Below are 24,429 nucleotides of genomic sequence, written 5' to 3' on the forward strand. Positions count from 1 at the left end.
GATCATCCAGAAAAGCTGTAACTTGTGGGGAATCATCCTCAAAGTAGGATAGAAATCATGATCCCCAGGGGTAGGGTGGGGCCATAATTGGGGTCAAATTTTTACCTACTAGGAATATATTGAGAAAAATCTTTGAAAATCTTCTTCTCAAAAAGGGATTTACCAGAAAAGCTGAAACTTATGTAGAAGCATCCACAGGTAGGGTAGATTCAAGTTTGTTCAATGATAAACATAAGAATATCAGGGGAACAATTGATTTTTTTTTTATACAGCTAGGTTCTATTATACTTAATGGTCCAGATATTTTGTTTATGACTCAATAATGCTTAGATTTAATACAATATATATTGTTGTGCAGGTGAGTGATATGGCCCATGGGCCTCTTGTCGCTATTAGAAACTTCCTTTGTACTGTGATAAATAACACAAAAATACACTCTTATAGTTTTAGTCAGCATTTCACTAATGATTTATTCTTACCTGATTTTTACAATAATATCAGGATTGCAATTACCCCTGTTGTCTGGCATCAGAGATGTGAATAGATTTATTAATGATTTGAATTATTCCAATGAAATGATATATCTTATAGAAGTATGTGGAGCAATATGACATCTTCAGTCATTAATTCTATGTATTACAAAGTTAAATGGGTTACGTGACAATCAGTATACATGAATTAAAGATCAGGTGATTCAACACTGTGTTAATGCATAGGCGTCGGAACTGGGGGGCTAGGGGGGTCTTAGCCCCCCCCCCCCCCCCCCCCCCCAACTTTTTTGCAAAGTTAGACCTAACCATTAGGCACGTAGCATCATAGAGGGTTCAGCCACCCCACTTTTTCTCGCAGCAAACATAATTATTGTTTCTAAGTTTACCTTGAAAAGATTGAAATATTGAGAAGTTGGAGTCATAGGTATACTAGCCAATACAGTGGTATACGTAAATACAAAAAATTCATCAGTGAATAAATTTTACTTTTTAAAAGAAGTATAAAAACACACATGATGAGAACTTATCAATTCACACCTTTGTATATCAACCAGTCAGTCTGGCATAATTACTGTCACCAACCGTGACGACAGCCACCAGGGAGAACTTCAATATAACCGTTATAAAAACAACTGATTATCACCTATGGGGACCAATCAGTGGCTTCAATATAAGCGATATTTCAAAATAGCCGATTTCATTTTATCCATTAAATCACTGAAAAGAAAATGAGAGGGAAAAACTGGGGATTTATATCTATTTCAAAATAAGCGGAATTTCAAAATAAGCGATTTCAATATAACTGGAGTAAGCTGTATGTGTTTGACACACATAATTAGTAGAAGGCCACTCGGCTCCCTATTAATTAGAACAGCATGCAGATGGTTGCAAAGCTTTTCATTTGATTTTTGATAAGTTTGTGAGAATGATTGATAATTTTAAAAGATGTTCAACTGTTCATCGTTTTGTTTTTTTCTTGTTGTTTCTCTCTTTAAATGAGGTTTTGTGTCTTGATCTAAATTTCAATGAGGGACTGATGTCACAATCACAAAAGTACATAACTATAAAAGGTTAACTGCCTTTTGTCTTATGTAGGGTATGTGATGATATTTCTGCAGAGTTTCCACAGCTGCCTCCATTTGTTTCATGGCTGCTGCTGTAGCATTGACTTTATAGAATGTCTGACCTCAGTATACCTTGAAGTTGAAATTAGAACTTTAAACCTAATGATGACCTGGCAAGGAAACTAGTAAAAAAAACCTGTAATCATTAGTCTAAGATGTAATGCAAGCATTCAAAGTTCTAGGTCATAAACATCCCAATAATTCATTTAGGTCATTATGTACAATGTGCCAACATAAGTAATTGGTGTCACTGTAAGTACAAAGAAAATCATATTTTGAGTTTATGATTTACATTTATGATCTAAACATAGTTAACAATTACATCTTGATGTAGGTAACTTTAGCTACAATGATGTACTGATAATGCTTGTGTTTGGAATAAATACCGGTATGCATGCATGTTTGTCATTTCATTATCCAAAATTGACAATGTTTTCACTTAAATTCTCTTATTGATAGATTCATGGGTGTAAATGCTGATACTTTTGTAAAAATTTATCACTCTAAATGTTTTCTCCTTATAGTTTTGTTTTAAAAGGGCTTCAAAATTTAGACTTTCCAATTTATTGTAACACAAAAAAATCAGAAGAAAATTGGAATGTCCATTCAATTTCATGTACAGGGAAATCAGATGCTTAGAGATCATGTGTTACTTCCAAACAAACACACTCATTTGTTTATTTGGATATAGCTATTGCACGGACTAATCAGAATTCTTTCAGCCACCTGCTTAGCCTATTGTTTGTTACTTGTGTTATGTGGGTGTTCTGAGGGAGGTATGTGATGTGTATTACCATAATTAGCTTGAATAAAGAAGCTTGAGATATGTTTTCAAAATACAGTTTTTAACCGGGTTTTCCAGCGGAAAATCCGGTTATTAAAATGGTGAAAATGGTGGGTGGGTGGGTGGGCGGCTGCCAAAAGGGTACCCTCATTGTACGGATAATTCCTCCTACAGTTTTCAAGATAGGAAGTTGTTCTTTTGCAGATCAATTGTACTTATATTAGAGGTGTGCATATTGCTAGGATTTTGATTTCGGATAATTTATGAAAAAAATACCAGCTTTTGAAATTAGTCATTTTTTGGCAAAATATTGCATATAGGGTACCCTCATTGTACAAATAACTCTCCTACAGTTCTCAAGATAGGAAGTTGTTCTTTTGCAGATCAATTGTACTTATATTAGAGATGTGCATATTGCTAGGATTTTGATTTTGGATAATTTATGAAAAAAATACCAGCTTTTAAACTTAGTCATTTTTTGGAAAAATATTGCATATAGGGTACCCTCATTGTACGGATAACTCCTCCTACAGTTCTCAAGATAGGAAGTTATTCTTTTGCAGATCAATTGTACATATATCAGAGGTGTGCATATTGCTAGGATTTTGATTTCCGATAATTCATGAAAAAAATACCAGCTTTTGAACTTAGCCATTTTTTGGCAAAATATTGCATATAAAGGTACTCCATTTCACTGGATACGGGTTGACATGGATTATGGATACAGTTCACATAAAAGAAAACCCGGTTTGCTGTCATATTGACAGCTTTTCACTTGTCTGTTGTTATTTCAATTTCAAGCATATACCGGTACATGTATGAATCCAAAGTCAAAAATAATTTAAGTCTTATAAATGATATATAAAGAAACAAAACTAAGACAGAACTTTATTTATACAGCTACTCTGATGTCCATAATAATGTTTTACAACCATGAGAATAAAACATTGAGTAGATTGTGATTAATTAACGTTCATTAATTTGGTCGTAAGTCATAAGTTCTTTTGTAAAATGCAGCCCAGTGGTTTTTGTGATGTAAACAGTGTGATTGTATTATAGTAAATATCTGTTTTATTGTGAAAAAATGAAAATTGCTTTATGTAAAATATTTTGGTTATCATTTGATAATTAAACTTTTTTTCTATGAAACACATACATATCTGTATATTCAAAAATCATTTCAGAGCTATCAGATTCTTTAGGCTACAAAGATATTACAAATGTACTTCTTTGACATCATATGACTCCCGATCTTATTTTAAATGGATAGATTTTAAACTTTGAACCCTGTGAAATCGGGTAGTGTACTTAATAAATAGAATATACAAGTATTCTTTGTTTTGGGGACAAAATATCTATGTATATACAACATTACTGGTACTAAGGCTTTATGAAAGCTTAATTTAAAATACCACCCCATTCTATGACTTTTGTAGGTCCTCTGGCCATTTCTGTTAGAGATGATTGTTCCAGAACAGTACACAGAGGCTGGAGGAGTGGTCTGTAAGTGCCTCTCTCACCTCGCCAACAAGAAACGAGAGGAAAGGGCCGAAGATTACGAACTTGACTACGAGGTCCTGGGTAAGACTATCGTTTACCGTACATTATACATTGATATTGCTGCTAAATTTAGCTGTTGGCAAAACTCTATGTAGCCCTATAATTTTTTTTTTTGCTTTTAGCTAATACACCCAAACCAAATGTAATGATAGCCAGACTGATGGTATGTATTAAAACAAGAGTTGGAAATTCTTAAACTGTACAGGATATACTATAACAGTAAGAAATTGGTAGCCTTGGGAATTACTATGATGCTGTATTGACATATGCTATCATAATAATAGAAAGAGTGTGATGGTTTTTTTTAGTATTATAGATCTGCAGAAATATTTGGATGATTTCATTGGATTTCTGATTGTCAAGTTACCTGCACTAGGTGTAACAACTGTAATTCCTCTCTGTATCTTTCCTTATTACAGTCTGAGGTTTCTTGAGATGTCATGAAATTTTTGTGTTTAATGAGGAGTTATAATCATAATATATGTCCCAAATAGTGCAAGATATTTTATACCCATGCTCTGATTTCCTAGTAATGACATAATTGTACAAAGACATGAAGTTAATATCATACTCAGATGAATACATGCATTGATTTATGAAGGTCTTAGCTGGCCGTCCAAAAAATAACCGAGACAGAGGCATCCATGTTCTACAGCTGATGAAGGGGATGTCTCCAAACTTCCATGAGAGTTTGGTGGAACTCTGGGATACAGTTATACCAAAGCTCACACAATATCTTGAGGGTATGTCTCAAAACTCAGAAAAAAACTTTAAAATCATATACCACATTTTCTAGAGGATATTTTTAAAGGATGTACCAGAAGGTTTTAAATAATCATTAATTTGGTCTTTCACTCATGTCATCTGATCATGAATATTTATGAAATATAAATTTATTACAGTTAGGTATGTTAGATTTTTTGTTAGAAATGATTCAGAAAGGGTTGAATATGGAATACAAAACTTTATTAGTGTCTTCAGGGCTTCAATATAAAAAAGGAGTTAAAGGACTATATATGGTTTGAGCCTAAAATGGCACCCACAAATGAACATACTCATTTTACTGTAATTCTTTGTTTTATTTGTACAAATATACATTTGAAGTTTTTTCATAATTTTCATTTTGATTTTAGTGCCCACAATTTAAAAATATGACATCATAAAATTTACCTTAACCTGCCATTTTTGCATTTTTAGCATAATACGACTTGTTTTTAATCAGTTTTTCTTTAAGGAAACATTGAGAGACCTCTTGAACAAACAAAATATTTTTCACCAAAGATGTATCTCTCCAGTATTTATAAGTGATAAAAATTTCGTTCTTGTTCAAAGTCCAATTCGGAAAAAGATAAGAAAATTGTCAATTTTTGACTGATTTTGATTGAATTATAAAAATAGCGTCACTTCTGACCTCATATACTTCCAGTGAGTGCATATAAATCAAATAAATAGATGAAAAACATATTTTATGTCAACTCTTGTGTAAAACAACACATCAAATTAGTGTACCTGAATCACTTTAAAAATAGCGAATTATGGGGGCCAAATTTGACTAATATCTGATTCATATATAGTTCTTTTTTAATATAAGTTCATTTTAGGGACCTATTGAAGGAGGAAACATATGAACCTCTATGACATTATCTTTAATTGTCTCTAAACCTTTGACATTGCCTAATAACTCATAACTATGTATCGTAGATGCCAGCAAAGAAGACAGTTGGTCTCAAAAGAATTGGGAAGATCTCACACTGAAGGTAGTGCCTTATGTATACAGCTAACAAACTTATTAAAAACCTTATCACGAAGCAGTTCTACACATTCTTAGATTCCTGCATGGGGTATATTCAAGCTGTCAATTTGAAATCTCTGCATCGATTTCTGCCAACTCCCTTGAAATACCAATTATCTACTAACTCCCCTGAAATAGCGATCCCTCAGTGAGTCTGTCCATCTGATCTGATTTGTGAAAAACTTGTTACAATTCTCTCCCATTTGTACAGTTGGGCTCAAACCATTTAAGTGGTTTGGCATTTGAAACATATACAGTAAAACACGCTTATAACGAATGCCCAAGGATGGCAGTTTTACTTCATTATAAGCGTAATTCGTTGTATCCGTCAAATTCAGAACATGTAATAAAGTCACGGGGATTGAGAATCACTTCGCTGTAAGGGGTGCGTCTATTTACCCCAATGAACCCCAATGATACCCCAATGATACCCCAATGAACCCCAATGATACCCCAATGAACTTTGAAATACCCAAATGATACTAAGTATGTTCATAATTGATACACTTAATGAATTTTATTTAACAACATGTTACACGAATGAAATTTCAACTACGTGCTGTTTTTTCACCGATTGGGTCATATCTTGTAATGGGAAATGATTAGAATTTTTTAAGCTAAGATTTGACTCAAAGATTGTTATTGTCCTGATGGGAGCTTTGGTCATTTATGCTAGTTCAACATTACTTTAAGAGACATATCGATTCTTTTCCATTAGAGAAAGACTTCAGTTTTAATATTTTCAAATGTGAGCTTGCTCGCAGTACCTCTATTTATTATAAAATGACTATTATTATCAAAGTACATTGTATACATGTATTAAATTATACAAAACATATCCCCAATATTAATAACACAAGGCACCTTTAACATGTCGGGTCTAATGTATAGATACTAAGCCAGTAAATTGAATATATAGAGCACTGAAAATGGCTAAGAACGCGAATTTTCACAATTTCAATTTTTCGTGTCGCTAGCCATTTTTAGTGCTTTATATACATGTACGTGCGGACCCATATACGAGGGTTTTTCAGTAATTACTGAGACATTTTCTCTTATTCGTTTAGGAAGTAAGATTAACCCTTGAAATTTCATAAAAATCTAAATAAGGATAGAGTTTATTGATGTGAAAAGTTTTCTGTCCACGGCGTGATTAGATCATCCCTAGTTAGCTGTTCAACGTGCCTTGGACCAGTGACCCGGCGCAAGTTCTGCAAATTTTTTTCCCAACGTCATTTTAACGCTTCTCATTGCTCCTGTGTTTTAAACACCTTACAAACGAACAGAAATAAGACTTGTTCTTTATTTCTCATCTTTTGTTTTCATTTCAAGATGTCATCATTTACATTTTCTCTCATTCTTGATTTTTTGTGGAAAAAATTTCGGGTTATTTTTACACGAAAGTCAAATTACTGTAAATGTCTCCTTCAGTACGAAAGCAGAGAAGGATCATTCGAGATTCGAGATTCAAAATACAAGATTCGAAATACGAGATTCAAGATTCGAAATTCGAGATTCAATATCTAAATTAACCAATCAAATCAACGATCTAAAAAAATGTAACCTAGCGACATCAAACTGTTCTAAATAAGAATCATCCGTACATGCTCTTATATACAAGTAAATGCTATGTTCACTTCTCCCTACCTAACTATATAATTATTTGTATTTACTTTTACAAAGAATATCTAAGTAATGCAGTGTGCTTCGCGGATCTAAGTGAGGTTGTAAATCAATATATCTTTTATGGTTTAAAACTTTATCATTACCTATATTTTTGACATGTCGATTATTTCATTGAGTTTCGTTTCATAGCTAAAACCACACTCAGTTTTAATTATTTAGATTAAACTGATCTTTCTTTGCGAGCCGATTTTTACACATTTGGGGCAAATACAGTTCGGGTTAAAATTGTTCGGGGGGAAATACATACAGGGCAAACAAAACCACTTAGATTCGCAAAGCCAACAGCGTTATCACTAATTTAATTGTTTATACTGTGTGGGGTTAATTCATCAATGTTAATTTAACCATTTTATAACCACTATATAAGAGCTATTAAGACATTTATTTGTAGGAAAGAGCATGTACGAATGATCTTTATTTAGAACAGTTTGATGTTGCTAGGATACAGGTTTCAGATCCATGATTTGATTGGTTAATTTAGATATTGAATCTCGAATTTCGAATCTTGAATCTCGTGTATTGAATCTCGTATTTTGAATCTCGAATCTCGAATGATCCTTCTCGGCTTTCGTACCTTCAGTCATTTTGTACATACAATTATTTTAGAACTGTTGACAAAAGTTATCGTGTAAAAAATGCTTGATATTTAGTCCCTTTGTTTTAATTCAAGTAAAACCACCAGTAAAAGAAATATGACGAACTGAAGCTCCTTATCCCTTGTCATCGTATAGTTTTTGTTTCAGCAATTGCATGGCCTTAAAAGGTCTTTTGATGATATTATTGTATGAATATTTCTAATATTTCTGCAAGGCATAGGGTTTTGGTCAACATATTTATCTTGCATTTCGACATATTTGATAGAAAAATAACTTGCACACAAGGGGCAGAGATATGCCACCATACACAAATGTCAAAATTTGAAAACTTCATTTCCGCCCTACAAATCAAAACTTCGAAGACTTTTCCGTACAGAATTTCTATAATCCAGGAGCTTCCAGCCTCAAGGCGGCCCCAAACCCCCTGCCTAAAACTTACACCCCCCCCCCCCCCCCCCCCCCCAAACTTCAAATCCTGGATCCACCCGGCCATGGAAGTTGACGTCGACTTTTAAGGTCAAGATCTAGTAAATGATTCCCGAGTATCTTTTTGGTGCTGGAACCATTATGACTCATAATTGATTTGATGAATCTTTTCCCGTATTTTACGGCTTTAAAGTAATTATGTATAGAAAATAATATTTTGACATTGGATATTTAATCACGGGAAAAGTAATCCCGGTACCTATATTAAATTTGACATCATTTTAAAGAGGAGGTCAAGAGCTTGTTTATTGCCGTTTTTGGAGAGACTGTAGGCATTCTAGATATATTTCATTATATAGTCAAAAATGGACAAAACTCCGAGATATGTTGCTTTTATCCTTCATACTTCATAGAAAATGGTTGTTTAAAACAAGATTTTTTATTGCGCTTACCAAAAATTTAAGCCCCGGTACACCCTATGAAACAAAGATATTGTTATGAAGCATCATTAACAGAATTTATATCTTGAATTTCATAAACCTGTAGGCACCTTTTATTTACTAGATCTTGGCCTTAAAATAATTTGACGACATACAGTCGGAGATCAGAGTTGAACGTTGCATACCAAACCGTACATCATAATAGCCAATGCTTAGTGGAAAGGGGTGCGTAATAACAATTGAAGATTGTCGGTGGGGTGTGTAAATTTTCATGAACGCGGATGTTTAAGGCGAGTTAACAATTGGACTCATACTTTGGATCAAGCAAATCTGATGCAAATAAACACGCATACGCTAGCGTTTTATAATTTCATTTTTATACCATGACAGACATCTTTCCTATTCAAGAGTTTCTGATTCGCTCCGCTATACATAAACCGATTTTTGAGAAGCGTTGCGGATCAGAAACCCTTGAATTGGGAAGATGCACGGCAGATTGGTAGTTAATACATGTACTTATACTTTATTTCAGTATAAACTGTAAACGGATTGTGTTCTATGTCTTTACGAATAAATGATGAATGCAGAAAACGGGAAAGTTGAATTGGATAACCCCTCTCTCCCCAATTGCTTTTTAATTTTGCTCCCCAATTGCTTTAAATTCTTATTTGGGACAGTAATAAAAAATTATAGAGAAATTTGACCTTGGAACAAATTGTATATATCATCCATTTCAGTGTGGATTTTTTAAAAACCCTGCCAGCTCCTCTAAATATTCAGCCATGGTTTGGATTTTTTATTTTAATTTTAAAGAATAGTTTTTAAAAAAAGAATTAAGAAAACTTTCAGTCAAAAATGAACAAAAAGGAAAAAAAACCTTGATATTAATTATATACATGTACGGTGTTTATTCACACGCTTGCGCAGAAGATCTTTTAACTATGCACACATTTAGTTTCATTGGGGTTTTAATATTTCAAAGTTCATTAGGGTATCATTGGGGTTCATTGGGATATCATTTAGTATCATAGGGGTATCATTAAGTGTATTTGGGTATCATTGGGGTAACATTGGGGTTCATTGGGGGTATCATTGGGGTATCATTGGGGTTCATTGGGGTAAAAAGACGCACCGGGCTGGGGTGCGCTGTAAGCGTCAATTCATTATAAGCGTGTTCACTATAACCATGTTTTACTGCATCCTTTAAAGTAGTCCGAGTATCGCACTACGTCATAATACGGATTTTACTTTTATTGGTTCGACTTTTACAAAGCGTTTTTGATACCCGGTATTGATTTTGCTCTACATTGCTGTTGTAAACAATGGCAATAATAAGCAATTAGAACGGTAATATATGTATTCTATGAGAGATAGAAATGATTAATGTTGAGAAACTCGATTCTGTTAAAGTAAAATGAAAAACGAAGTTTCTGATTAACCAGGATCTCAGGTATGCTTATATCTTCTTTGTTTTGACCCCCCCCCTCCCCCCCCCCCCCCCCCCCCCCGAATTTTTCTTTTCTTTTACTAAAACCGGTTTAAATTTAGAGACAGAAGCTATTTCGAATTTAATCAATCGTCAATTAATTAATGTTTAAATTATATCTAACATTGTTGACAGATCTAGGCAGAAAACTGTAGCAAAATGTGATTTTTACGTATTTTTTCGTCAGGGTCTACTTGGTTTAGAGCTTATAGCGTGAAAAGTAATCCGTCAACATATAATTTATTTTACCAAATCTTTTTTCTAAGATGTCAATCTATAGAATAAACACCATGAATTTAAGTTTGAGTCCATAAAATAGTAAAAAAATTACCAAACGCGATACTAGCATTGCATTTTTTGTATTCTATTTTGATACATCAGGTCCATAAAGCGTACTTGCTTACAAAAATTTGCGCAAAATTATTGATGAGATATGGCTTAAATAAATATTTATACTCTATTTTGTATGTTCAGTTCTAATTTTACCAAAATTGGTAATTATTTTTAGGAAAAACGGACGTCTGGCAAATTTCATAATTGTCAATAATTTTCGCAAGGGGGTACACCCGTCTGAGAGGTGATAACAAACAAACTAGCATGTAAACATACATATTTTCTTTTGTATATGTATTGCTAGAATGTATATTTATCATTTAAAGCTAAGCTTTTAATGATTGAGCCCATTTAGTGCCGAGTATAGGACTACCTTAAATGAACATTTCTTCATCAAATATTTTGAAAAACTGTTATTGAAATGCACACAGAATCAGTGAGGATACATTTACCTGGTAGGACCAAAGTTAGACAGCTTGTGTAGGTTTATATTGTTACACGTGTTACAACATCATGGTGTTTTGTTGTGTTACAGTTGCTGTCCAAAAGTTTGGATGTGGTGGAGAGTGAGGACTGGATTGCTGATTTGGGAGAAACTTTTGGGAGTCAGATTCCTCTTTATCACTCCTATCCTGAAGAGAAGGTACACATAATACTGTTAAAACTGATATATCAATATTTCAAAATACCATTCATTGTTTACCAAGTATTTACAATACTGTTCTTTGTAAGAAAATAAAGTTCATGAGAGGCAAAAATCAATACATGTTATATTAAGTTTTTATCTATGTCAGAAGTTTTAAACAAAATTATCTACGATACATTGTAGTCCATAGCAAAGAGACTTTAAATCAAAATCTAACAGCATTCCTTTATTAATTATAATGTTTTAGAACTTCCTGTACAAATGTATTGGTATAATAATGAGGAAATCAACAAAGAAAGACTTTATCAACAAGCACTTAGACTTGATATTCAGCACAGTCAAACACACAGACCAAGTTGAACGAGAGGTATACATTTACAATAAATGTCAACAAATTTAAAACCTGATTCCTTTGTCAATAATATTTTCAGTTAAAAGAACTGCATATGAATAAAGATTAATGCATGATTTATACATGTAATGAAGCCTTGGACACTAATACTCTGTGTTACAGTAACCATTTGACATTGGTGTTATACTATATAAAGATGTTTTGTTTAAGTTGGTTTACATTACTTTGAAATTGCATGTAATGCAATTGAAAGCTTCATATTTATGAATGAATAAGTCAACTAGTGGCTTTGATGTTAATTCGTGTAATCAACATGACCTTTTGACCTCTCTCATTGACCTTTTGACCTCAGGGTGTGGCCATTGCTATGGGCTTCTGTGCTGCCTCCCATCTGGATTCTGTTCTTGGGAAACTGGACTCCGTGGCTAAAAATGACATGGCTCAGAAATCAGGGGGCATCTTCAAGTTCATGAAGGTAATACAGTTTTTGTACCAATAGTGTAAAATGAATGATAAAAGATAATGAGCTTGTTTGATTTCCAGATTTTGCAATGATTTTTTATTACAACTTCAACAATGGCAGAGTCCAGTGAGTGAAAAGTAATTTGTTGTTTTTCAGATACCACATCAGTGTTTAATTGTAATGTTAAAGAAAAACTATTCATTGGGGGTCAAATTGTGTGTTTTGTTGATAAATCTATTAACAGAATGAAATCTTTGACAAATATTTTTTTTATTTTACTTTACAATTTTTTTATAGTTATTTTTAAACAAAACAATAAAATCTTTACAAAACCATTCAAGAGAATGAATCAATGCATTTCTGTTTCTACATATGTGAATTCTTTCGCTTCATTATAATTCTCATGTTTATGTATTGTTTGTAAAAATTCATGAACAGTTTGTAAGGTAACACATTTGATGATTGAATGATTTCAAAATTAATGCAAATAAATCATGATTATTGGTATGTTTTTTGAGTATTAGGATTGTATTATTTGAAATTTACTAGATATTGTTATTTTGATTTTATTATAATCTTGATTTCCCCTCTAAAGGACAAGTCAGAAGTTGACGTTGAGCGTATCAAGGCGACCCTGATGCTATGCTATGGATACGTGGCCCTGTTCTCACCGGTCAGCCTCATTGTTTCCAGAATGGAGGCCACCATCCTCCGCAGCATTACCCCACATTTTGTCAATGTCAAGGTCAGTTGTACCACACAAGGAATATTGTTGCTGGTAAAATTGTAGATGATATCTTGACATTTAGAACTTTGCTTGGGACAGATGTCTTAGGGGTTTTTAAATTGTAGGGTTTATTGGTAGAAATAGCACTGATGTTTACACCTTTGAGATAAATTTCCATGGATTTTCTTAGCTCATGTATAAACAATTACTTTACCTAATGAACATTAAGCAGGCTACTTTAAAGACACATGTTTAGATGTTTGGGAAACATAAATTACTGTAAACGTATTACATTTGGCTGTGTATTCTATTTAAATCAAGTACATCGCTAAATGTCATGCATATATGTTTAAGAATAGTCACATTCAGGAAGGCGCTAATTCAAATCCTCGCCAACTTGTTCAAAAGCTATTTTTCGCTAAATATCATACGCGCCAAATGTAATACGTTTACAGTACTGTTAGGTCTCATGTATAGTACATAGAGCTGAAACAAATACATGTACCATAAATCAATATTCGAGTGTTTGTGACTGCCATTCTATTTGTATTCGAATATTCATAGACTTCATCTACAAAGTAGGATTTATGTTTGACAGCTTATTTGACTATGTAATTGCATGTGTCGAGTGCATAAACTCTTTAGCTTGACTTAAAAAACATATAAGTATCCATTGAATTAGGGAAAAATTTTATTTTTATGCATATGATATCCAAAAAAAACCAAAAACATCTCAATTAACTACAATCGAAAGATTAATTTCTTATATATAATACTGCAGTCCTGACTCCCGAGACCAGTATGTAATCAATCCAATGCTCCCCGCCATGTTTGATTATAGTATTTGATAAAACCAGTAATTACCTTGATTCCGGAAACTTCTCGTTGATTTTTTTTTCATCGAACTTGTATCTTTGAAAAAACCATTTGATGTACCTTCAATATTATCACTCTGTAACTCACATGCATTTGCTTGAACATATTTAACAAATTATTTAAATATTTCTGCTATTAATACATTATTCAAATAAATATCCGGAATGTTTGTCTCCATCCAATGTAAGCCCTGCTTTTACATTCACTGTAAACAAGTATGGCAGTCCTAGATCATAATTTTGAACTAACTTATGATAAAATAACAAATATCATGAGGCCCATGGTTTTTTGCCTTTTAGATTATTGATTAGGGTTCACCCTTCTATATAATGATACTTGTACCAATTGGACACAGCTTGAAAATGACATTGTCTTTAATTTAGAGTGAAATGTTCCAAAACCCAGCTTCTCTTTTCAATCCTAATACAATGCTGTATAGTTTACAGTGCTGCAAATGGGCGATAAACATGTGACCGAATATTCCAATACTAAATATCCATTTGAATATTAGAAATTTACTATTCATTCGCGAATATTCAAACATTTGTTTCAGCACTAATAGGACATACTTTTTGTCAGCCGAAATTTTATTTAAAAGTGGGGGTTGTGTATTAAACATAGGAACAAATTTACACCCTAATATTTCAGGCCATGATTCTGGATACTGGGGGAGTGTGATATAGATTGACTGCTGATATTGTGTGTAATACATCTTATTCTATCAAAAAATTGTGATTCTATATTAAAATCCCATGTATTGGAATAGTTTTCCATTGTTCCTTGCATCAAAAAAGTTCTCGCCAGTGTATTCTCTGTTATGTAATCATCCACTATTATACATAGCAACAGTGGTTTTTTCGTTATTTACACCCAACTTCATGTGTATCATTGTCAAGTTATGTGGAGCTTACCGGTACTCACTTTTTCTTCCATTTTTCATGAATTATATTTTCAAGGCTCATTTTCACATTCTATGTGATAACCATGCAGTTTAAACCAGTTTTAGAAAATATTCTTGCTGTTACTAATTTACTCCCTCTGTGATCTGCAATTTATAACGATTTATTTATAAAATAGTTTATTTCATCAGTAAGGGATGTAAATATAAGCATTTATTTACCGGTAAATGATTTATTTTTGACGTCATTGTGTCAAAAACTGCTGTCAGTTGTGCAGACAAATTATACTATGCTAATGCATGTTACTCAGTTTGTTTACATGATAGCAGTCATTGACACGACGACCTCAAAAATAAATCATTCAATGCTATATGTTTTAAAATGAATTTTTTCTTTTATTTATTTCATGCATCAATAAACAGCACAATTTAACCTTAAGATGTTCTTATTTTCAGCCAAAACAAATTTTAGCACATCTGAGCCAAAGGCTCAAGTGAACTTTTCTGTTCAAAATTTGTCTGCAGTCTATCATTGTTGTAAACTTCACATTTTCATCTTTTTTTTCCCACAACCCAGAGCCAAGATTAACTAAAATTTGCGCAAAGCATCCTTTGGTGAAGGGGATTCAAGTTTGTTCAATGAAGGGCCACACCTTCTTTCAAGGGGGGATAAGAACTAGGTACGGTTGTAATGGTATAAATGCCTAAAATTCCAACATTTTTCAAGTTGTTTATGAAAAGTAAATAAATGCATAATTACGAATATGATGTCAAGTGTAAGCGATAAATCCGTAAAAATAATCGTGCAAAGCGTTGCTAAGCAACACTTGCATCCGCTAAATGCACGATGTTTACAGGAAATTAACATATTCAAGGCAATTTTTACTATAAAATTTGAAAATGTATATAGAGCGCATTCCTCGAGCAAAACGAAACATGATTTATTAAAATATAATTAAAAAGAGAAAAGATTTAAACATGATTACATTTTGCTCGAGGCCTGCGCTGATAGTTAAATTTCCCGTTTTGTGACGAGTTTTTAGCTCACCGAGACGAAGTCAGGGGGAGCTTATGCTATACCCTCGGCGTCGGCGTCGGCGTCCGGACCTGGTTAAAGTTTTTGTTGCAGGTCCTGTATCTAAGCTATAACTTGTCCTTTCTTCACCAAACTTGCATGGATGATGCATCTGGACCTACTTATGGACTTGAAAGACTTGGATGCTGAATCTGAGTCCTAAATTTCAGATGCTGGAGGGGGTTAAGGTTGTTGGACCAGGTTAAAGTTTTTGTTGCAGGTGCCCTTTGATAGCAATATCTAAGTTACTGCAGGTCCATACTTCACCAAACTTGCATGGATGGTGTGTCTTATGATACTGATGCACCAGACAGGCTTGAGTGCTGAATCTGAGCTATAGGTTTCGGATGCTGGAGGAGGTTAAGGTTTTTAGAGCTGGTTAAAGTTTTTGTTGCAGGTGCCCTCTGATGATTGTATCTTAGTTACTACTTGTCCTAACTTCACCAGACTTCCATGGATGGTGCGTCTTATGATACTGATGCACCAGATAGGCTTGAATGCTGAATCTGAGCCATACGTTTCGGATGCTGAAGGAGGTTAAGGTTTTTAGAGCTGGTTAAAGATTTTGAAACAGGTGCCCTCTGATGATTATATCTTAGTTATTACTTGTCCTAACTTCACCAGACTTCCATGGATGCTGCATCTTATGATACTGATGCACCTGACAGGTTTGAATGCTGAGTCTGAGCCATAGGTTTCAGATGCTGGATATGGTTAAGTTTTTTTGGAACAGGTCACATGTTTAATAGATAATAGTACTTTTTCAAACTTGCATAGTAGTATCAATGAATCACAGAGGAAGCTTCAGATGCAGAGCTTGATCTCCATTATCAAGGATGCTAAAAAATATATCTTAGTTATTACAAGTCCTAACTTCACCAAACTTGAATGGATGGTGTGTCTTATGATACAGATGCACCTGACAGGCATGGATGTTGAATCTGAGCCATAGGTTGCGGATGCTGGAGGAGGTTAAGGTTTTAATTGCTATTGCCCTCTGATGATGATATCTTAGTTATTACTGGTCTGAACTTCACCAAACTTGCATGGAGATGCGTCTTATGTATACTGATGCACCTGACAGGCTTGAATGCTGAATCTGAGCCATAGGTTTCGGATGCTGGATGAGGTTTAGTTTTTTTGGAACAGGTCACATGTTTTATAGATAATAGCTTGCGTAGTTGATTTAACTATATTATAAATGAAACGCAGAGGTTGCTTCAGATGCAGAGCCTGATCTCCATTATCAAGGATGCTAAAGAAATCTCCTACCTCACTCAAACCTGCTATATAGATGTGTTTGTTGATAAATGATATAACATGATTCCTATGATATAGTATTGTATGGTATGAAACAATATTGTTTAATATGAAACAATATAATATCATATGTAATATTATAAAAAGTTATATGATACGATATGATATTGTATAATTTTTTTTTATATTTTATGTTATGATATTGTATCATGATATCGTTATGTATAGTATTGTATATTATGATACACTATTGTATAATATTATATTGTATCATTAATTTATTATTTTATCACATGATACTATTGCATAAGATATTGCAAAATATAATATTGTATCCTATGATACTATATTGTATATTCTATAATATTGTATTATATGATTTTGTATAATATGATATTAGTTTCTGTATTATAGAATTATATCACATGAAATTGTATTATATGATACTGTTATATTATATAATATCGTATCATACAATATTGTATAATATGATATTGGTTTTTAATATGATATATTATCAGATCACATGAAATTGTATTGTATGATATTGTAAAATATTTTATTGTATCATATGATACAATATGTATAATATAATATTGTATTATATAATATTTTATTTTATCAAATAATATTGTATCATTTGATATGATACAATGTTGTATCAAATAATATTGTATCATATGAAACAATATCATATTATGTATCAAAAATGATACAGTATCATACAATATCATACTATATTATACAATATAATATCTTATATTATTGTATTGATTAACATATGAACATATGATTATCATACAATTTTTTAACAGAATGATATACGATATTGTGTCAAAACAGAATCCATGAATATCCAAGATCATAAAGTATGATTTTCATTTAATATGATAAAGGTGGTCTCATAAAGGTGAAGTCTCATAAGGGTGATGTCTCGTCTCGGTGAGCTTTGTAATCTGTGATTACCTATGTTTTTGGGTGGATTCAGTCAGGCAGATGCGGTTATATTCGCCGTATAGTCAATTATCGATGACGAAAATCAGACAAGATAAGATGAATTTATCTTCAGTAACTTTCAGTACAAGAAAATGATATTTATAATAAGTTCTGATGAATTATTATCATGATAATGAATATAGGACGTGTCACGTGATCATTTTTGTTTTCACTTAAGGTCTACCGTCAACTGTATTTAGGCCTACGGTATACTGTTGAGTCATGTTTCCTTTTGTTTTCCACGTACTTGTAGGTTTTGTATAGTTTTTTCCTCATTCACACTACATACTTTGAGCTTCTTGAAACGATTCTTCGACTTGGTAAATGATTAAAAACAAGATATATATTCGCCATACTTCACCCTCGATCTCTTGAAACGCCTTCGGTAACAAAGTAGCACTTTTTTCCACGGCATAATATTCATATTTGTTTACACAACACAAGAAAACATCATTACTTCTACAATAAGTCCCATATTTTTATAGAAATGTTCGGTGAATGATCCATTCACTCAGAAAATATCAGAAAATTTCATTTTAAGCATTTCAAACGCTAGTACAGAACAAGTTTGTTTACATGACGTCACATTCTTTGAGTAAGGCGGGTCGTAAGTGAAAGAAATTAACGTTGGGCTTCGCGATTTTTTTACTCGACATTGTTAGAGGACTCCCGACTTCATCAAACAAAAGGTTGCTGATGTAGACTGTGATATACAATAAAATCTTTAAAATAAGTTTACATGACATTTAAGAGTAAAATGACTATCATTTATCAAAAACTAATGAAATAGTTTGTTTGTTTCTTGGAACAAATGAAACCTAAAATAGTATACGGCGCGCGGTAAAAATTGTACATCACATGTAAGTAATAAAGAAAAAAAAATATTTAAACTCATTCTAGATATACGAAACTTTAAATCATTCTCTTGAAGAAAGAACAACTGTCTGTCATCATGTCTTTAGTTTTGATAACGTTAAATATTATCAAAAGGGTAATGCTATTAAAGGTCCATACAGTCAATTCATTGAATAAATAAACTGAATATACTACTTTTATAAATCAAGAGTATGTGTTGTACCGTTTTCCCTTACATTTTGTGTCACATACTGTATATTCTTTATTTTACGTGAGTACTTCATTCCGCAACTCAATTGTTTTGAATCAAATCGCAAGAATATAAAATCACAATCGCCAAACTTTTATCATAGTTTCAATTAGTTGACATCTGTCCGAAAAATAAAAGCGAGGTTTTAAAACCAGCGATATGTGCTTCTTGTGATTTTACGCAGAAATTAGTTCCTCGAGTTTCATTAGGAACATAACATAAAAAGTGCCTGTTTGGGAAGGTAAGAGTTGAAATTGACACCCGAATAAACCATTGTCAACGCAAAGCGGAGGTTGACAATGGTGTTCGAGGGGTGTCAATTTCAACTGTTACCCTCCAAAACAGGCCTTTTTTTATTATACTAAATGTCTTAATTTTAAAGAAAATCTTTCTACTTTTATATAGAAATGACGTAAATTCTACAGCGAACTGTACGCACATAATTTACGCGCATGTAAAAATTCGTTGTGTTACCCGTTGCACAGTGTGTTGCTAACGCTGAGTGTAAAAGAACGGATTATCAACTGTGTTTAATCCATACAGATTAAAGTATTTAATATGAAGGTACAATAAACAGTATTCAGCTACTGACTTTTGAGGTTTTGTTATATAATAATAATCCCAAAATATTAGGTACATGTAAATCTGCATGCAAATGTATTTTTCAATTTTTTACCAAAACCCTTTTTTTAAAATATGTGTAATGGTTTTTGCAGGTAAGTGTTAATTTAAATTATATAGAAATATCAACGGTAACTACTGATCGCAACTTTGTTTGCCTTTCGGAAATAACAAAAAAAAATAAACAAACAAAAAAAAAAGTTTAAGTAAATAGATTACGGCGACGCTTTATATTTTCAGGGGACATAAAAATTCTGAATATGATTGGAAAGTGCAAAATTAAAAAAACCAGCGGATTGTTTATGGCATAAATGCATTTATACTCAACGATTTCAGGCATGCATATCTCAAACAAAACTCATCGTTGATGCTGGCGAATGCAAAGACGCAAGCACCCAATAACAAAAACAAGTTGTTACCTTTTCAAGAAAATCCCAATTTCGTATTTTGAAACTACACTGTGAGCCTAAATTCTAACGAAACTAGTTTGGATGCAAATTGAAATACGGAAATTAATCAGATTATGCTTATTTGTTAAAGACTATAATAATTTACAATATTTATTGCTTTTAAAAAAGATATCAACCCTTTCAAAAGAGAATGATGTAACGTAATTGTAAAGGCAGATGTGATAACATCGATTTATATATGGAGCACTATAATTTGAGCTTTCCAGAAGCACACGAGATATTGGACTTTTCATTTACCGTGAATAGATATAAGTTAATAATTATATGTATATAATAATGATCATTACACAACTTAACGTCTTATTTAAAGTTACTTTTATGAGGGGTGATTCATATGAATTCCATTGCTTACGTGTATAATGGTATGATGCTAAATGCGACGTCATTATAACATGACTAAAATGACACACTATTTGAGCATTGGCACACACAAAAATTATGAAGAAATTATCAAAACTCTTCTATTTCATGAAGTTACATATTAATGTCTACCTTTTAGTAAAATATCGTTCGATTTAGAGATAGGGCCATTTTTGGCATATACCGTACCTAGTTCTTTAGAATTATTGAAAACTTGTAGGCATTTTTGAAAATTTTTCTTTTCAAAAACCATTTGCCAAGGAAACTAGGTGAATCTTGTATGGAAGCATCCTCAGGTAGTGTAGATTCATGTTTGTTCAAATCATGATCCCCAGGGGTGAGTAGGAGCCACAATGGGGAGTTGAAATTTATGGTATTATATTGTAAACCATTTTTGATCTTGCACCAATTCCAGAAATTTTTCAACTCTGTGATAACCCCTGGTTTGACAGGGCCTTAAGGTAGTGTAGATTTAAGTTTGTTCAAATCATGATTCCAGGAGGTAGGGTTTGGCCATAATGGGGTTCAGATTTTACATAAGAATATATATACCTGGTATATATATATAGAAAAATACTGATTTGATTAGAGTTATATGCCATACAGTTTAATGCCATTATTGACACAGGACAATTTTTATGTTGTATAAACACACATCTTGTTCAAGCTTGTCATGAAAATCATGATTTGATTTTAAGATATTTATTTAAAATAAAGCTTAAGATGGATATTGATATATAAGAAGTCTAGCTTGCACAGATTGTTTATGTATTCCATTGACCTGATTTCAGACCCATCAAAGCACTGAACTGAGGAAAGCAGTCATACTTTGCATGGACCTGATGGGCAAAGCTTTCCACCCGGAGCGAGTCAAAAACCTGAACTTTGTCTTCTCTCGGAGGCACGAGTTTCTGGTTTGTCTGAAGGTAACAATCCTTACACACAAGTCATGATTTATTTCCTGTTTTAATAGGATACAAGTGTCAAAACAAACTTAATCAGGACACTTGACCTCATTGGGAAGGCCCTTCATCCGGACCATCTAAAAGCCCAGTACAACTTCAGTACCCGGGGAGAGCTGATAAATCATATGGAGGTATAGGGAGCCTCTCTACCCCACTCCTCAAGCACTCACTAATTCCCTCAACAATCATATGGAGGTATAGGGAGCCTCTCTACCCCACTCCTCAAGCACTCACTAATTCCCTCGACAATCATATGGAGGAATAGCAAGCCTTTCCCCTCCTCAAGCACTCACTAATTCCCTCAACAATCATTTGAAGGGATAGCAATCCCCTCCCCCCTTCTCAAGCACTCACTAATTCCCTCAACAATCATGTGAAGGTATAGCAAGCCTCCCCCTCCTCAAGCACTCACTAATTCCTTCAACAATCATGTGAAGGTATAGCAAGCCTCCCTGTTTCTCAAGCACTCGCTAATTCCCTCAACAATTATATGGAGGGATAGCAAGTCTCCCCATCCTCAAGCACTCATCAACTAATTCCCTTATTAAGTTCACAAAGCCCCCATGCATTGTCTACTTAAATTGCTAGAAAACATGTCCACACATTGCTTTGTCTTGCTCTACTAAAATAAAGATCTACCGGTATAGGTCATTCTTACCTACAGATATATAGTTGAGGGCTTTTCTTCGTGGTCATTTAATTTCACAACAATGTCAGATTCTTTCACTTCAACATCCCAATTCCCACAACCGTGCAATCTTTTCAAATTTTCAGTGAAAATATCAGCTTTTTTTTTCAAATGATATGTTTACGAAAGGAATAATGTTAATAAAGTGAAGGTTGAATTAAGTGTAATGTTTTTCAACAATAAAAAAAGCAAGGATTAGTTTATGTGTTGTTTTATGTGAACTTTTCAGAGTTATATGAAGGCCGAGAGCCTGACCTCACTGACCACAGAGACACGAGCCCTGGCAATGAATGCTTGTGCCACGTTAGTGTATCCTTATGTTGTTCAAACATTAAATACTGGTACTGTAGGCATGCATGGTATAATGAGAATACTAAAAGCTGAAAGTAACCAACCTTTTAAACTGATGGGTATTCTCATGGATTACTGTGGAATCATTTAAATTCGTGGGGGCCAATTTTTGTGGATTGTGACTTTTTTGTTCATTTGCGGGGATGTACTTTCGTGGATATGTCGGTTACTGTTTCAGTAACAAAGATAACTGTTTCTAAAATTGTTTTCGTGGAGGATTTAAATACGTGGGAGAGGACTTCCATTGAATGCCACAAAAATTGAGCCACCTTGAATTCTAATGATTCCACAGTATTTCAAGTTAGGCTTCTATGTGCACGTATTTCTTTTAATCCCATATTAGTGAGTACTTGAAATACTGAGCAAGATAAGGAAGGAATTGCTCCAGAATGTGTTTTAAAGCGAGATTTTTCTATAGTACTCGTTCCTCTCCCTTAATTTCTACCTGAATATCGTTCACATATGGTACTCAAAAAATGCATAGTACTTAATATTTCATCTGAGGAAAAAAGACTTTGACTCTGTGATAGAAAACTAGATCCCAAGCTGTCGGAGGCAGAAGAGTTTGACCTCATCAAGACAGCCACAGAATGTGTGTATCCTCTACCTAGAGATGGTGGGGGAGTGGCCAAGAAAGGGAGGGAGGAGATGGAGGTTGAGGTTGAGGTGCTGCTGGAATCCTCAGTGGAGGCGCTACATGACCTGTTGAAGGAACTCCTCAAAAAGGACCTCACAACTGATGGTCTGGACTCCATATTTAAGGTGAATGCCTACAATGTTATTGTACTGCATATATGGATTTTCTGTTTGAAATAGGTCCAGGTTAAATATAGGGTTATCCACCTAACAATCAGATCCGGTTAATATTATTTCAGTGAATCAAGCTATTTGAAATAACTAAATTAAGGTACTTAACTGAAGTAAGAGATTGAGCCAGAGCAGATGCTATAGAATGAACTAGCTATGTTAGAATTCCAAACATACCATGGGATAGTCCATTAACAAAGGAGTGTGCTGTTCATGTCACTGTGTGACCAGAGTGATAATTAATGCAAAACTGTGGTGTTGGTAATCGAAATAATAGTACTATGGTGTGTTGAACAGATTTAATTAAATAACAACAAAAATGAGAGAATATTTTCATGGTTTTATTTTCTCTCCCAAACTCAAATACTGATTTAACTTTATTGAGTAATCATTATTGAGTAAAAATTTTACATGGTTTTATTTTTCCCCAAAAACCAAAAGAATGATTTGGTTATTTGATACTTGCATGGACCTTCAGTTTAGGCAAGTACTTCAGTAACCATTTACTCAATTCATCGATTGGTATCTGTTGATCTCTGGTCTTTTCACTTTTATTTAAACATGGTATCCTATGTTTGTGTTCTTACAGGGATGACCTGTACTAGTACTGTGTGATTTGTGTATCAATATTAAAGTCTCCTCTAACTTGCTTGATCTGTAGCACATTGTTCCATGGCTGTTGTCAACCCAAGACCATGAGCGAGAGCGAGCCCTGAACACATTCCTCGAGTGTGCTCAATTCCTGCTGGAACACATGGAACCAGCCAAAAGTGTAAGCCATGTTTCTTTTCTGATGTGCGTATACATTTATAGGGATCTGCTTATCCATTCCTCTAGTCCTTTATCATTCCGTCATTACTTCCTACTGATTACGAGGCTTTGTTTGCCTTGTCTTTGGGTTTGAGTTCCCATACGATTGTTTAGGCTTTAAAGTCTGTGATGATGAAATACTGATTACTTGATAATTGTCACTCTGATTGTGATTGCCATACAAAAAGGCTCATTAGAGGAACTAAAATCTGTAGATATGTATACAAAATGCTTAGGGCAT

The 24,429-nt window shown here is 33.5% G+C and overlaps 1 protein-coding gene across 4 annotated transcripts in view; it reads left to right on the plus strand.

The window, feature by feature from the left end:
• Window positions 1-24,429, plus strand: part of LOC105337461 (maestro heat-like repeat-containing protein family member 1) — a 76,056-nt gene that overhangs the window by 33,005 nt on the left and 18,622 nt on the right. For 2 of the 4 annotated variants that reach the window (XM_066080354.1, XM_066080355.1), the window contains exons 14-25: window positions 3,836-3,980; window positions 4,082-4,122; window positions 4,561-4,702; window positions 5,661-5,716; window positions 11,254-11,361; window positions 11,612-11,731; window positions 12,069-12,191; window positions 12,775-12,924; window positions 21,541-21,663; window positions 22,450-22,529; window positions 23,102-23,333; window positions 24,040-24,150. In XM_066080354.1, the coding sequence (XP_065936426.1) occupies window positions 3,836-3,980; window positions 4,082-4,122; window positions 4,561-4,702; window positions 5,661-5,716; window positions 11,254-11,361; window positions 11,612-11,731; window positions 12,069-12,191; window positions 12,775-12,924; window positions 21,541-21,663; window positions 22,450-22,529; window positions 23,102-23,333; window positions 24,040-24,150 (1,431 nt within the window). Of the gene's footprint in view, window positions 1-3,835; window positions 3,981-4,081; window positions 4,123-4,560; window positions 4,703-5,660; window positions 5,717-11,253; window positions 11,362-11,611; window positions 11,732-12,068; window positions 12,192-12,774; window positions 12,925-21,358; window positions 21,494-21,540; window positions 21,664-22,449; window positions 22,530-23,101; window positions 23,334-24,039; window positions 24,151-24,429 lie in introns of all 4 variants that reach the window. The other 2 variants (XM_034480369.2, XM_034480370.2) reach the window with 1 other exon arrangement.

Source organism: Magallana gigas, chromosome 3 (assembly GCF_963853765.1).
Source record: "Magallana gigas chromosome 3, xbMagGiga1.1, whole genome shotgun sequence".
In the NCBI taxonomy this organism is placed as follows: Eukaryota; Metazoa; Mollusca; class Bivalvia; order Ostreida; family Ostreidae; genus Magallana; species Magallana gigas.